This window comes from Haliaeetus albicilla, chromosome 12 (assembly GCF_947461875.1).
Source record: "Haliaeetus albicilla chromosome 12, bHalAlb1.1, whole genome shotgun sequence".
Classification (NCBI taxonomy): domain Eukaryota; kingdom Metazoa; phylum Chordata; class Aves; order Accipitriformes; family Accipitridae; genus Haliaeetus; species Haliaeetus albicilla.
In genome coordinates this window covers 33,518,179-33,534,103 of record NC_091494.1, presented here as the reverse complement: position 1 = coordinate 33,534,103, position 15,925 = coordinate 33,518,179, and the positions used below count along the sequence as shown (strand labels likewise).

The following is a 15,925-nucleotide window of genomic DNA, read 5'->3' as shown; positions in this document are numbered from 1 at the left end:
TAAAGGGGGGAAAATGTAAATATATTCACCCATGAAGAGTTGGTTATATTAGGTTATATGAAACTGCAAGCTGGACTGCTGTAAAAGTACAAGCAGGGTCAGTAAGGAGCTAGGTATTTGGGCTTCCTGTACTCTGTCCTCCCCCCCCCCCATTAACTCCTTCAGTAGGTCCATGCCAAGTGATTTAGACAGCCATCGATATTTTAATACATTTTAATTAAAAACAATAGAAAAAGACTACAGTGACACAAAACAAGTTATCAAAATTGATTTTATCAGTTGGACCTCTTTTTAAAAAAGACAATATACAAGGCCTTGCTGAAATTCTACTTGCAATTTAAAAGTAGAAAAGCAATTTCTAAACATTTTCCAGATGTACTTTTGCCTCTCAGCAATCTACTAGCGTCAGAACTAGCGCTCTTTACTATGTAAGCCGGAGTAGTTTTTGGTATCTGTGTAACTTCATAAATACAGCACAAGAGTCAAGTCTCAGCTATATGGTATAAATATTTGGATTTTCTTCAAGACTTGCACAATTGATTCTATTTACCGGAATATCTCATTTTGTGAAATAACAGAATACTAGATTATAGCTTAGATGATGCAATTTTCTCCCTTTGTACACCAGACAGCCTTGCTTTTGTTCAGTATGACAGCTAAGGCTATGTTCCCATCCAGCCACATACACGGAAGTAACTTCAGATGTGCTACTCAAGTTTAAGCTGAAGCATCTGCCAAATGGCACTTATGATACAGTTATATTAAAAGGACATAATAGAAAGTGTTGGCTTTATGGAGCAGTGGGGTTAGATCTAACTTAAGGTCTTTTATGCAGGTTTTCAAATCACTTGTAAGTCAAACTACAGCTGTCTAGTCTCAAGTTACTAGACAGCCTGAGATGCAAAAACTTTAACAAATACATCTGTAATACTCCTCTAGGAGTATCTAATTTCCTAACCAAAACTAGTCTTTCACATCATTCCTTTTAGTACAAGCCACTTTTTACATCAGGGACACATAAGGCTACTTTTACTGGGCCTTTCAACATGCTAGGCCCAAGAGAAGTGAGGAAAACCATTTGAAAAAGCCTTCAGTAAAATGGTGAAAAGTGGCAGGAAAAGAGGATCAGAGAGAGGACTAGTGGAAAGAGGGAAGAACAGAACCTCTCCTGAGTTAGCACCTGCTGTTCTAAAAGTTTCTTCAAGCTGCATCACATTGCTGAGGAGTCCACAGACATTGCTGTAGCCAAATCCATGTTAACAGCAATTTGCAAGTTAATTCTCCATGCATACAGTTACTGCAAAACATGAAAATCTTGATCCGTCTCCCAAGTACAAGAGACAAAGTTTTTGAAGACAGGAAGCTCAAAACTTAGATCAAGAGAAATACACATCAGCCTGTGATACACGTTCATGTATGGCATCCAATTGCCAAGTTAAGACATTCTTGACCAGCACTGTCGATCGGTATCACAAGCTTCCAGTTGTATGCATCAGTCAGCAGTGCCCAACATACAGCCCGCAGGCAGAACCCACAGCATTTGGAGAATCTACTCGGTCCCCCTTCACATCAGCTCAGTCTACAGAACTTGGGTTCCCATTTGAAACTGTTCTAGTTTGTATGGCGACAGAGCTGCCAAATGCAAAATGGAAATGGCACGGGAGAGCATTACATCAGCTGTTCCAAGTGAAAGACTGAGGAGTCAAAATACTCCTGCTAGACACACAGTGCATGCCAGCAGTCATCCTCTCCTGTCTACCATCAGTAGGATACTGAGGTGTGAGGGGGGACACTACAGAACATCTTAAAAGCTACGATCATTGGACATCAACTCAAAATGCAACTTATTCCACAGAATGTATTTCAAGCTATATCTTACTATAGGTCATTCCTCTTTCTAGGGATTCTCCATTTTCCTTACATTGTTTTAGTCTTTGTATAATGATATTGCATAGTCCATAAGCATACACATTACTAACATCAAGCACATATAGCCAGCCACACGTACAAAAGAGGTCAGCAGAAGCAGGGCACATGATGCAGTGTAGGGTTAGATCAATAGACGTACCTTTCTAAAGCTGATTTTTGACTGGAAAACCACAGTGTGGTTTGTGTCTTCCACGGAATGTTAGCTCTCATGGAAATACAAAAGAAACCCAGTATGGCTAAAATGGAATGCAGGTAGTTTTGTCCATTTCATCCACGGTCAAATCCATGGGCTTAGACTGTAAGTGCAATGCACATCCGTACCACATACTCCCTCTTAACATCTTTGCTATGAAGCAACAGTTATCTGCAGGTAGAGCCCTTCTGCTTACTTTATACCACTAAATACTCTAGTTTTTTCAGTATTTCTTACTGTAAGTCCTTAGAACACTCGACACTCTCATTTTACACAGCAGGGTAAAAAAAGAGTTCTCCCAATTCCCAATCTCATTCTCCTCTCTCTAAAATGAGTGTCACCTAGGGTATATATTACAGTGGATTTAAATGAAGAACTCTCCAAAGTGTTACACCCTGCAATTTTTTTTTTTAAACAGGTTTGATGATTATTCTTAGCTTACAGCTGTGCTTCAGAATAAAGGCCAAATTTAGCTAATTGCCTGCAACCTAATTTTCCCACATTTGTACACAGCAGCTTCTCAATTCCAGTGACGTGGGGTAGAGAGATTGAAAGCCACACAATTAGCCCACCAACTCAGAGGACTTCACAAGCATGTCTATTGGCAGAGGTCTGCTTTAATTGCTGATGTGATTACAAGTTTCTTATTTAATAGAAACAGACCCACTTCTGTGCTGCAGTCAAGCTGCATCAACAGCTATCTCCCTGTTACAGTTTGATTACCCTTTCAAACTGACAGTAAGAGCATCTTTGCCTCACAGCTCACATACTAGGTCTAAACAGCTGGAAGTAAAATCTTGGTACCACCTGTTCTTTGGTCAGATAAGCATGTGCTTAGTTTCAGATATAGCTGGAACACACAACAGGATATAGCTTCTGCCAAAATCTTTTCATAGCTTTCTCTTCTGTAGAGGTAGAGTGCTTTGAAACAAGAATGCAGGTTCTTTTCAGTCCTGAAGAAACCGCTGCCAGAAGACATTTGCTGCTGGCCAAATGTGAAAGCAGACCACACAGTTACCTTGTACCCTGTTCAGATGTCCTAGAAGTAACTGTGCAAGTATTTTCTAATTCAGGTCTTAAGACCATAAAATTCCTAAATTAAACCTAGTGAACTTTAATACAAGCAGGAGCTTGTTGGAGGAACTTTCAGCTCTTTACAACTTTTTTCTTACACTGACATGTTGATATAGGCATGATGAAGTTTTAGTTCTAGACAGAACATGTTGACTAACAGAGGTAGCTTTTACTTCAAAAAATATATTGGAAAATTCATATTTTAACTATTTGTGAAACCATTGGTCAGAACAAAGACAGTACACACCTGGAGTAAAACATGCACAAGTCAAACATTGGATCTATCCCAGCTATCTTAAAAAAAAATTATTATTTAGCACTTCGGTATCATTTCAAGTGAGGAAATACTAAATAAATCCAGACTACCATGTTGTTTGACATTATTTTTTTCCCTACCTAAAGAAACACATGTGCTTTTCTTCTTTTCTAAATACACAGTTAAAATAGTAAATGTTGACATCTACAAAAAGGTTATTCTATCTTGGGGTAGCCTATGCCCAGAAGTTAAGCAGAACAGGATTAAGCTAGAACACTGCAAAGATGTTGAATTGTCAACGTGATCATTTTTTGTTTACTATTTATGGCTCCTTGGTAAGTCCAAGAGAAGTAAGACAGTGTAACAAGCTGATCAACCTGATGGTTCCAATTCCAAAACAGTCACTCAAACTTTAATTTCCACTGGTATCTAATGTCAAGTCAGTAGTAGAGAATATAAAAATGCCACTATTCAGCATCACCTAATTGCATATATTAAGCTGCTTAAACCCAATTTAGCAATATATTCCGTCATTTATAACATTTCAAGAAAAACCTCAAAGCATTGTGTTACAAGTTACAAATTCAGCTCTTCTACATTTCATATACTGTACCTGCAGCAGATGTTTGCAATAAGTGCAAGTTTACATCTGTATCTCCAGTTCATTAATGGGAAAGCAATAAATTACTTCAAACCCATGAATTAATAAATAACTATTCCTAGACATGTTTGATGAGCTGAGAAGTTCAAAAGCCAGCAGTGTCCACATGCATGAACTGAGGCAAAGGAACAAATAAAACAGAATTTGCTTTGGACTCTACAACAGCAAGACTGGAAGCATGGATCTTGAAGCAGTTTAGCACTAAAAAAGTGCCCCAAGACAGATTCGTCCCATTGTAAGTGCACATGTAGAGAAATGCCATGGCCAAGATTGTGAGGAATTTCTTTCTCTGAAGAACAATCAGTATATTTTCCAGATGTTTGAAAGCCTCTGCTTTCTTCAGCTCACGATGACTATTAATATTTATCCTGTGGTTCATCTGCATCACTAGCCTCTGTTTCGCTGCTCTGAGAGAGATCTTGTTGGCTCTCTACTCTGTCCAGTTCCAGAAAACTAGTAATGAGTTTGGCAACTGCCTCCACATCACTGTGGAAAAGAAGAAGCAATGTAAGAGTTAGAGGAACTGTGGTGTCCATAAGACAAGAACAGGCATGCTAATTCTTGAGAATAACTGCTTGAAGGACCAGTCAACATACGGCATAGAGTATGGCTGACAGCATCCCACTTGTGCAGACATATCAAGCCAAGCTGTTACTTCCACATCACAACAAATCAATCCTTTTCCCACAGTCCCTGCTGCAAGATTCCTTATTATTAATGCTTAAAATAAATCCTCTGTTAACTGATAAATACACCAAATGTTTGCAAAATAGATTTAATCCCCTGTGCCACTGCACAGCTGAGCTAGTGAAGGTAACCACAGCAGACATGCAGCACAAAAGGGATCTTAAGTATCTAAATATGATCAGTCTTCTGATGGGAGATGGTGTTACCCAAATACCCACAACTGAAAGCATTTTAAAAAGTTAAACTGAATTAACACAGGGTCATATCAGCAAGTATGAAAATGGAGCTAAGATGGAGTCTCAATAGTTGGCAATTACTGTCCCATATGACTGGTATTTCCCACCTTACACACTCTAATTAAAAAAAAAAGTCCACACTGCACCTTCTACAGCCCAACACCGCACTCTGAGTCAGTGGGTGTGAAAATCCAGTGACAAATCGTAGCACAACCAGGTAACCCTTCCCAAAATATCGCACAGTCTCCTCTTCCACGTTCACATCTCGGATCTCATTCAAAAGAGCCACTACTGTAAACAGATGTGGAAACAAAGCAGTCTATTAGCATTACAGTAAACTTTCAGCACTGCTACTAGTGACTTCCATGACTGGGACTCTGTGCTCTTGAGTACTATTGCTCTGAACCCATACAACCAGGGCAGTCCTGCAATAGCAAACAATTGCTGAGCTATTCAGGCAAAATAAACAAGGAGAGACTACAGCACATATTAGCTGGTATAGGCCCTAATAAACAAGCTACACTGCCTCCCAGGAACTGGGGACCACTAGTTTATTACTTATGTTTCCCACTTACTTTAATGACAGTTTTAACTATTTTTCTGTACAGAGTAGGTAAACAGGTGGTAAGTTTACTGAGATTGAGCAAATACTGAAAGATTTAACTGTTTAGAACATCTGCTGATCTCTGCATCCCCACATTAACAGTACTTGAAAGAGATACTACCAAATAACCTCTCAGGACGAGATGTGCTCAGCTCCCCAACATATAAACATACCCTAAAGAAAAGTTCAGAAATATTAAACATCCTTCTCTCCACATCTTTTATCTTCCATCTCCAAAATCAACTGTCTAAAAACCAATTCAGCTTAAGGACATTCCAAATTTTGTCATTTTTCTAAGCATATTGACAGTTGGTTTGATTTAGACTAGCAAGCAGAATAAAAAAAAAATCTGACATTGAAAAGGATCCTACTTTAGTCTGCAATGGAGCTCCTGTCTCACAGTGACTCAACCAAGTCACATACTATACTTCAGCTTCTGTTACTCTGAGAGGAAGCTCAAAAGAAATAAGATACTGCATTAAGCTAAGCCTACTGAATATGCTGTTTTAAATGCGTATTGTGTATCTGCAGGATAAAACATGCCTGCTTGCATATATCTGAAGATTTGCCTGCCACCAAAACCAGATTAGATTACAGAAATCTCAACTCCTTGATCCAAAATTTAAGTTTTTCCACCAGTCCTACCTGCAAAGCAGGCTATCCAAGGGAAATGTAAACCTGCACATTAACATCCCAAAGGAATGGCTAAAACCATTATGGAAAGCATTGTGTAAGCCTAGTTACCTTGGGTTAAAATAACTAACAAGATGCATTCAGCAGCCTAACCTGAAAAAACATTTGGGTCCTGAGAGGCAGATTATTACATCTGCTGCTTGGGAACAAAACAGATCTGGAAACATATGTAATTTAAGTACAGAACTCCAGAGAAGTTTATTAAATGGGCATATATGCATTTCTTCTGTCTGGTCACCACGTTTGCTACCACAGATACTGCTTTCTCACCTTGTTCATTGCCTCCTTTTGAGAAGGTCAGTATTTTTTTGTAAAGATTGAATGTTTTCAGGCAGACTGTTCCCTTGCTCTTATCAAATACAGCTTCCTGTAAAATTGAAAAACAAAACCCAAGATTTTCTTAAAAACACCATCAGTAGCTATGCTTCAAAGTAAAATAGTTACATAGGAAAATAATCTTGCTAACAAAGAAAAATACGTAGCTATTTTAGGGACATTTCTCTATTACTAGACTGTGAAAATCATAATCTTGCTCCTGGCTTTAACAGAGACTTTACCATATCTCCTGTGTTCCTTCTAGAAGGAAGTTAAAGTTGGCTTCATTACCCCTCTTTCCACATTCCTTATGTAATACAAATTTTGCCTGGAATCAAATTTGAACACTAACTTGGAGCTCCTGTAATTTTCCCTTTTGGTGTATGCATTTGGCCTACAGGATAAGTATACAGTGAACATAAGTTCTAGTTACACTTTTCACTAACACAGTCACTAACTCCACCAAAATTCCAGTATTGTGCTGCTATATGGGCCAGGCTTACACTACATTTAAAATATCCCTGCCAGTCAATAAAAAGAGGATGTCTCATATGTGTGGGTTGCTTATTCTAATAACAACTCAGGTCAGTAAGGTGACCAGCCTATATAATAGGTTATTGCTCTCAGTCCAACTCTCAACAAATCAACATCCACAAGATTATAAACCAGCTTCACAAACACCATTTGTTTTCCCAATGGAAAACAGCTGAGTAGCCTGGAAGGTTAGAGCTACTCTATTTAATGGTCCTTCTGTCATTAGCTGGAACAGCTAAGTACAAAATCATGTTGTAGCAGCTGAATGTGCTATTCTCTCTCCCTCTTATGTAAGAGGAAGAAAAGGCCACAAAACATTTTGGGGCAAGTCTCCCCTTAAAAAGCACTCTTAGGTTTAGCTTCACGTTTTCATGCTTGTGTAGTGAAAGAATTATTGCCCTAACTCTACTCTTAGCACAGCAACCCAAAGAGTTTCCTCAATACCAAAAGCATAACTTGTCTGTTTGGACTGAGCAAGTTCATGGGGCTGCTGGAATCAGCATCTGCCAACTGTTTCTAAACTCACACGACCTCATTTCCTGAGTTCAGCATCTTACCTCCCACTGCTCCAGATTCTGTGCTGCCACAAAGAAACACCCAGCCATATAGAAGAGCTTCCATGCCAAGCTGTCTGAACAATGCAAAAAATGCACAAATTCAGGTGGGTTTTTTTTCCTTCTCTGGTATTCAAACAGTTAGTTTTAAAAGCAACATGCTCCCTTTAAAGGCAACAAAAGGAAAAAGGTTTCTCTGATGCAACATTTTTGCCTTTAGTTGTAATCCAAGCTATTTTACAGCTCTCTCCCAGGATAAAAATACAGAAACTCTTCACATATTTTTCAAAGATTCCATCTACACTGGGCTCCAAACCATGCAGAATTATAAGCATATGAATTATTGGCAAGGTTGTTAACATCACTACAGATCTTTCTCTTCTCTAAAAGCAAAGGCATCTTACAAGGCATCCACAAAACTCTCAACTTGCTGTCAACCACCAAATATTTGTGCTGCAGAGGACAAGGGAAAATGGAAATTCACTGAAGCAAACATGTTTCTTCATAAAAGGAAGCAGTTGGACCGGTCAACAAACAAACATTTGCATTTTATGTCCTGGAAATGTTTACATATAGCAGCCTAAGCAATTTGCTTACTCAGGCTTTTACTGAAGGCAAAGTAGAACTGTGCTCAGTATTGTTTCAGAAAACTTTCTTGCAATTTCTTAAGAAAAAAAGGCTGATACGGCTGGTGTATCAAGCAGCTTTCACTGGACTTCGCTCTTTAAATAAAAATACATCGATTATAGTGACAGCATATTCCTACACACTATTAAGTTTTAAAATCTGATGTTAACAGGATGCAGCAAGAGAATCACAGGACAGCCTGCAGGATAAATTCCATAGGTGGAAGGATCCCTGGCATTTGGTGCAGTCTGCTCTATTGTGGGGGGGCAGGAAGCAGCAGTAGCTGTCTGTTCTCTAAAGGTGTCTTTATGAGTAATCTCTGCTAGTGATGATTTAACAGTTTCCAGAGAAACAGAGCACTTCCATCAAAGGCAAGGTAATCATTTCATTATGGTGGCAAACAATCATTACATATCTTCCCAAGAGAGCTGTGATGACCAACTAATCACATTTATAAAACCCACTGAAACTACAAAATGCCACAGAGTACTAAATATCATTAAAAATGCTCTTGCAAATGGAAAGGGAGGCTGAGTAACAAATAGAACATTAAAACACAGTAAGTCATACGCAGGCAACAATTATTATTGGATTTTAACATTCACGCCACAAAGTGCAATAGGTACCTATGCTGCCTTTGTAAGGCCAGACAGAAGCTGCAGAGAACAGTCATCAGCATGAAAAACAGATCGACAGGACATAAACAATTCTTCAAAACAAATGATAGGCCATTACCTGCACTATAATAAGCAGCAGCCAAACCTATGGAGGCTATTCCTAGGATGAGAGGGAAGAGAATTAGGACAAACAAGCAGCTCAAACCATCTAAAATCCCCTGATGAAAAACATGAATATTCAAAAGTTCATCACTTTTCAAAAAAGGGACAAGTGTGATTGCAACATTGATCACTATATGAAAGATTCAGGGTTTTTTTTTTCTCTGAATCAGTATAAAAAAACTCCCATTCTGCAAAGACACTAAAAGCACAGGGGCTGAGGTCAGAAATAAAAGGTCATGACAGAATCAGGAACGGAACTTCAGAGGGACTCTCAATCTAGCCATTACACCATACTTCCTCTCAAACGCAGTACAACTTTGAGCATGCTACCATAAACACTACAACGGTTATTTTTCCCCTCTAAGTGCTTTGTGGAGCCAGAAGAAAGCTTCTGCGAGAAAGTTGTGTCAGAAGCTGCCAGCTCCCTTTCTCCCATTGAGGAGGAAGCAGCGGAAGAGTGCCTCATGCCCCAGAGTGCTGCTGCAACTGCAAACATCTTGTCTCAATGAGAGTCTGACAAGATGACATCACTGAAAGCAATGACAACCTTGTAGTGTTACTGCAATGGGAACTACTCAGCTGGAAAGCAGGATATGCCACATTTTCCCCACCAGCTCTCTCAGTGTGGTCCTAAGAAGCACCACTCCATTTTTTTTTTCCCTGCATATTTAGTGTTTAAAACCAGATGCCTTTCAGAACATCCTGTATAACTTCCTATTTCATACACACAGTGCCGTTAAGAGTTCACTGTCAACCACACGCAAGATCTAACCCCAGCATTGCACCACTGCAGATTTTTCCATTTCTGAAAACCTTGATGTTTTTCAGTGTAAGTATGCATCCCCTCCAGAACCTTCACATTTATATTGGTATATGGCATATAATAAACTTTCTTTTCTTGATGTTTCAGGACTCCCTTAAAATTCTCTGTCCATGAGCCTTTGAGGTTCTGCAGATAAAAGACTGAAAAATTATCAGTCTCACAGTGAAACTACCATGCTGAGGAGGAGACTTCAGACTCATTTAGTGGCTATGCTAAAGGAGAAGTTCAAAGCATGAAGATTCCTCTTTTTGAAAGAAGACTGCCTGAAAGACAGGCATCTCTCATTAGAGACTCTTTCAGGAATTTATTCTGTGAAACCCTTCCCTTAAAGCAAGTTCTGAAATACACTGAGGAATATTATGGTCTTACCAACAAAGAGAGACCAAGATCGGATGCCAGGTGACCTCTTCAGATGAAGATGGGAACTTGTACGGTTTTCAACCAACATGTACATCTTCAGAAGAAACTCCCAACAACCCAGTCTGACTCATGAAACGTCACTGGACAAAAAAACAGATAAGTAAGAATTTAAAATCATTGTTGTCTTCAACAGTCTCCCCTCCTAGCATTTTTCAGGACTTACCAAGTCTTAATCTACACTATAAAAGATGTCCAGGATAAGAACATAGTCTTTTTCTCACAAGAGCAATATGCACATTTAGAAAAACTGCAAAGAAAAAAAACCTGTCATGTGGAGACCTGTACAACAACAACAACAGGAATCTGAACTCTTCAAGAAACTTCTCATTTTGGGGGTAAAAGTCTCTTCCTTTCTATCACAACCAGATTCCAGAAGAAAATGTGAAAAGCAAGAACCTGGAACAATGTTGTTGCTAATTCATGCAGCATTTCAAACAAATAAAACAGCAAGAGCAATGGAAAGTTCTTTGATAGCCTTTTACCTGCTAACTGCAAAGACTGCCATGATGGACTAGCCTGGCAGCTGAAGCAGGACAATGCAGCCTTCTGCAATAGAGACATCAGGTTTCTCATCCCTGATGACAGACCAACAAGGATTACAGCCTCAGCCTAGCAGTGCTAGTGCCACATAATGCCATATATGGCATTCCCATCATTCAAGCCAACTCAAGAATAAAACCAGGAGTTTCCAACAAGTATGCTTGTTTCTCCTCAACAAGACCATGCCTTCAGCCTAGACAGAACGTAACAATAAAGATTAAAAACACAGGTACTAATTAAAAACAGAAAGAGCTGGGTGATCCCATGCAGCATTTTCAGCAAGTTTTCACTATTTACAGCACAAAATTGTTTTAATTCTGGCATGATTGTGAGCTCCAGCGCAAAAAAAAAAAATCTTACCCTCATACTATCAGCACAAGCGTAAAGACTGATTTGAGTGAGATGCAAGAAGCATATGAGGACCCATCTGATCTGTTCAGGATTGTCACTACGGAAAGGACAGGCTGCTTACTGCTTCTCTTATGCAAATTGGTAGAGATGCTTGTTATTATTATGAAGACCACAATCCAGTAAAAGTCAATAGGAAATGAAAGCATGTGCTAAGTAAGCATCATGTCATAATGTTAGCAGATTATACATTGGCCTTAATCACAGACTTCTTCTATTTTGCTCGGGTTTTTTGTTACAACCTTCATACCACTTAAGGTAGTGGGTTTTAAGCAGGCTTCCTCAAAAGGTGTTCTAAAAGGGTATCTACTTTTCTGATCGGTGGGATAAAGCTGAACTTCTGTGATGCATTCTGGAGACTGCAGGAGCATTAAACAGCTCATTTACTGTTGAAGACAACAAACACCAACTCCTTCTACTGACTGGGTACTTTAATCATTAAATAGCCTACTCTTCCCCCACAGAACCAGTTCGTAGGAGGTTGGCATTAAGCTGTTGTTAGCTGCCCATGATAACAGGTTTCCAGAAGAATGCCAACATTCAACAGGTTTTGAATAACCATGAAAAATGTGTAGAGAGCAGGCCCAAGCACACCCAGATTCTTACAGAAAAGCATGTGATTTTTAGTCCTTCAGTCATCTTGCTGTTCTTAGATACTACATGACACTCCCGCAATTCTGTGCCAACTGGCTAGTTTAGATCCAAAGCTCCAGGGGATTTTTTTTTTTTTTATTATTCCATTTAATAAAGCAGATTTAGCCATCTTTTCAGTTAAATAAAAAGCACACATGACTTTGATTTTAATCTCTTAGCAACACATCTGAGAGAATCTGAAACCAAAAGAGACAAAACCACTTATGCATAAGACGCTATCTCCTCCGGATGTCAAGCATCAAATTTTAATTTTCAAATTACTCCAGTGAGTTGCTCTCAATATACTGGAAAATATTTCTGCATGTACAAAGCCTTCTCCTGCCTGCAACCTAAAAAATATCAACAAGTTATCAATTACATAAAGATCACTGCAGAAATCTGGCCGTATTTCACAAACAACACATCTTACTTAAAACACAACTCACGTGTGTACCAGTTAAACCCATTAATGTGAACTTTGATATCTGCCCCCCCATATTCATTCAGTAAAGTCCAATCGCGCAAATGCCAGTATTGGCTTAACGTTGGACACTCAAAGTCAATAGCATCGTCTCTCCTGGAGGCAGCTGCTTGCAAGACAGGTGCCTGCCCCAGGGAACAAAAAGCAAAGCAGCTTCTTAAAGTTACGCTTAATAACATAAGTCATAGACGTGCCTTTAAGTGAACACAGAAGTTTTACTATGACAATTTTACAATTACCGAGAGAGAGGTATTTTGGGGCTGCTAATTTTGCTTGAATTTGTTGGGTTTGACATTACACTGATCTTCAGCACCAAAATAAACGTTTATATACTTCCTCCAAGCTCTCGATGGGGGGTGAGCTAGCAAAAGCTATCTAAGCAAGCACCTTGAAAGCTTCACCACCAACACCGATCGAGCCAGGACCGTGCACCAGCCTGAATTTTCTTTGCCTCCCAACCCCGCACCTGCCTTCCCCCCAGGGAGACCCATGCACTTAACCGGTCTCCCCCTCGCTGGGCACCCGGTTAGAGAAAGGATCTGGAGCGTGCTGCCAAAGCCAAAAAACAGACTTCGGCTTTTCCCCCCGCCGCCCCGGCGTGGGTAACCCCGCAGCTTGAGCCGGGACTCGCCCGTAGCGGCCCCCGCCGCACCCCTGCCAAGCCGACGGGGGAATCGCTCCCTCTCGACGCCGCGGCCCGCGACCCCGCTGAGCCTCAGCCCGCCCCGGGGCGGACCGGCGCCCCTTCAGCCCGGCAGCCGCCACCCCCCGCCGCCGCCGGCGATACCTGCCCGGGGCGCGCAGCAGCGCGACGGCATGGAGGCGCTTTCAATGGGACGGCCGGGCGCCTCCGCTTCCGGCAGCCCCGCCGCCCTCAACCATAGAGCGCGGGCAGAGCGGCCGCTGCGACGCGCCGGTGCCACGCCCGCCTCAAGGAGGATCGGATGCGGCAGCGGCCATTTTGGGTGAGGGCAGGGAAGCGGATAAATAAACCTTCCCTCCTAGCCCCCTCCTCCCCCCGTCCACTGGGGCTTTACGTGCGAGTGGAAAAGGAAGAGCCTCACCCAACATGTCGGCTCAGCGCCCGCATTCAAGATGGTGGCTAGGCCTGTGGCTGCAGCCTGAGTAAGAGCGTCGACGTTTCCTTAAGTTGTGTGGCTTTAACGGTCTTAAAAAAGAGGACAAAAACTGGCGTGTTGGTAGAGGAGAGAGGTGAAATGCTGTAGGGTGAGGGTAGCTGCGTGGAAGAGCTTTACTGGGCACAGCTGGTGGCACTTTGCTAGACCCGCTCAGGGCGAGGTGGATATGGCCCCTTGCACGACGGTGCCTGGCGGGGCTGCCGGCTGCTCCAGGCTGGGGGGCAAGGGAGGGTGGGGGGAGCCCCCCTCTGTAACGGGGAGTCTCTCCAGCTCCAGGCTCTCGATGGCAGCCAGTGTGTACCCCGCGTTTGGGGCACCAGCTGTTGTAGAGCACCCGCGCTGTGCGGTAGCCATTTCTCATTAGTACTTCATGTCTGTGTTGTTTGGGTAGGAGGCTGTGGTAGGGTGAGGTTTGTAAGTGATTTTTCAGTGTCACGAAGTTGTCTCAGGATGGCTGCTCGGAGAAGACTTGCTACTGGGACCTTGATACCTAGTGGCAGCAGCTAAAAGCCACTATTCCTCTGTCCTGGCTGTGTCTCTTATGGGTATGTACCCCCATGAATAACTACACACATGGAAGCAGAGAGCGGACTTCTTTGTTTGACGTTTCCCATTCTTCCAAAGGTGACTCTTGACACGTGTGAGGGTTTCTGCTGGTGCTGGTTTTTTTTTGCCAGTAGTAAGTTAATTACATTAGTGTTGTCAATTGATGTTTTATCACAAGTTTTTAGTACTTGATTTTTTTTTAAGCTTTAGCTTTCAGCATTGATAGCTATGATGGTTATAATAATTGAATGCCATGTATTTTTGGATAGCTGTTATAACTGTGAACAGAGCCCTGAGGAAAATTAATGCTATTGTTCCAAAACTGGGGGGGGATTGCAAAGCAGAAATAACAGTGATAATCTTACAGGTTTAATATTAATGTCATGACTTTTTTGAATTGTATGTCAGCAGAAGGCATGCGTTTGGAAAATCTGTTGTTTGGGGAGGAAAGTTTCTAATTCACTAGAAATACTGAGTGACTTTCCTGTTGTGGACAGTAGGCTACATCTGAAAAATCCTTTGTGTTTCCAGTTCAGTTAAACATCATTCACATGTGAAAGCTGTTTCTGTTCTATCAATTAGAGCAACTGCTCCTGTCATCTTTGGGACCTAATGGGTGAAGTGCAGACATCTGTAGTTTAGCTTAACTTCTTAAATTCCCTTTATGTAAGTCAACATATAACTTCATCTATAAATGATATTCAGTCCTCTCTCGGTTGCACAGGAGTGTGGTCCTTCCTGAATGACATACTCAATTTTTGGCTTTTTTGCTAATACAAATCCACATACTCTGGAGTGTTTGCTCAAGGCTATAACATAGTAGAAGTTTGTTCAGCGGTTCCTGAACATCATTGTTGGTGAACACTAACAGATTTTGATCAGACAGTGTGTCTCATAACAGTCCAGAGTGAACTGCTCGAAGATAGGGAAAAAAACCCTCAGAGTCCATGGTATAGACTTAACTGACTGTAAGTAGTAGAAAATACAAACTGATCTACAATTTTTGTGTAACTGTCTTAATGGGAAAAGGCTTTGAGGAACTGCAAGAATGAATTGGCATGCTTGCGAGTCATGAGGTACCAGCTGCTGGATTTGGATGAAAAATAGGAAGTAATAAGTATCACGTGTTCTCAACCCAAACAAGCAGCTGGCTGAGTCTTCTGGAAAGAAAGTTATGTATAAGTGGTTGTCAGTCAGCTTTCATAAGCAACCAGTTTCTCTGGAAACCAAATGTTAAGCTATTTTGTGTGATACAAGACAAAAGATTTCTTGAGTCTTGAGTAGAGTGAAATAAGTAAGAAACTCATCTGTCCCCTCCACTCAATATAAACTACACAGCGTATCACTCTGTTTTATTCTTATGTTACTATCTGCAAAAATAATTAGCAATTGTATACTTCTGCAGTTCTGCAAAGACCACAGTGGGATAACCTGATATGACTTAATTTAATTATAAAGTTAGAAATTATTGCAACTATGGGAAAAACCACACACACAGACAATCTAGCACTTGTCTGAACTGGAATATGGCAAGGATCAGTGTAAGCTTCTGCTATTGATTAATGATTCTTACAGCATTTTTTTCTGCAATCACCTGGGGATTTTATGCCCACACTTTGAAGTAGGTAAGTGACGTTACGCCTACCAATAAAAGTGGGAAGACGACACACATTTTAAAAGCTTGATCTTGGACTGAAAGACCAGCATGAATTCCAAAACATGTTGCTGCAGAAACAAAAACTGTTTGCCAGAAGAAACATTCAGAAATATGTAATTGACTATTTGTAGACTTC

The 15,925-nt window shown here is 40.9% G+C and overlaps 1 protein-coding gene across 2 annotated transcripts; it reads right to left on the bottom strand.

Moving 5' to 3' along the window:
• Positions 1-257: 257 nt before the first annotated feature.
• On the bottom strand, positions 258-13,423 carry CYBC1 (cytochrome b-245 chaperone 1). 2 transcript variants are annotated; one of them, XM_069798936.1, is made up of 8 exons: positions 13,235-13,423; positions 10,868-11,118; positions 10,335-10,465; positions 9,099-9,140; positions 7,740-7,813; positions 6,604-6,700; positions 5,183-5,327; positions 258-4,599 (listed from the first exon to the last, which is right to left on the bottom strand). In XM_069798936.1, exons 3-8 carry the CDS (start codon positions 10,417-10,419, stop codon positions 4,470-4,472), a joined length of 573 nt encoding a protein of 190 aa, XP_069655037.1. In that variant the 5' UTR covers positions 10,420-10,465; positions 10,868-11,118; positions 13,235-13,423; the 3' UTR covers positions 258-4,469. The 2 variants fall into 2 exon arrangements, with proteins under 2 accessions (XP_069655037.1, XP_069655036.1); XM_069798935.1 differs by lacking the exon at positions 10,868-11,118 and having other exon boundaries at positions 13,235-13,422.
• Positions 13,424-15,925: the final 2,502 nt, after the last annotated feature.

What these genes read in the sequence shown, in the direction of transcription:
- CYBC1 (XM_069798936.1), bottom strand. Translation starts at nt 10,419, where the DNA reads ATGTACATGTTGGTTGAAAACCGTACAAGTTCCCATCTTCATCTGAAG. An exon ending in TGCTGCTTATTATAGTGCAG is followed by an intron (nt 7,814 to 9,098) that starts GTAATGGCCTAT and finishes TGCATTGTTCAG; the next exon opens with ACAGCTTGGCATGGAAGCTC. An exon ending in AGAATCTGGAGCAGTGGGAG is followed by an intron (nt 6,701 to 7,739) that starts GTAAGATGCTGA and finishes TCAATTTTACAG; the next exon opens with GAAGCTGTATTTGATAAGAG.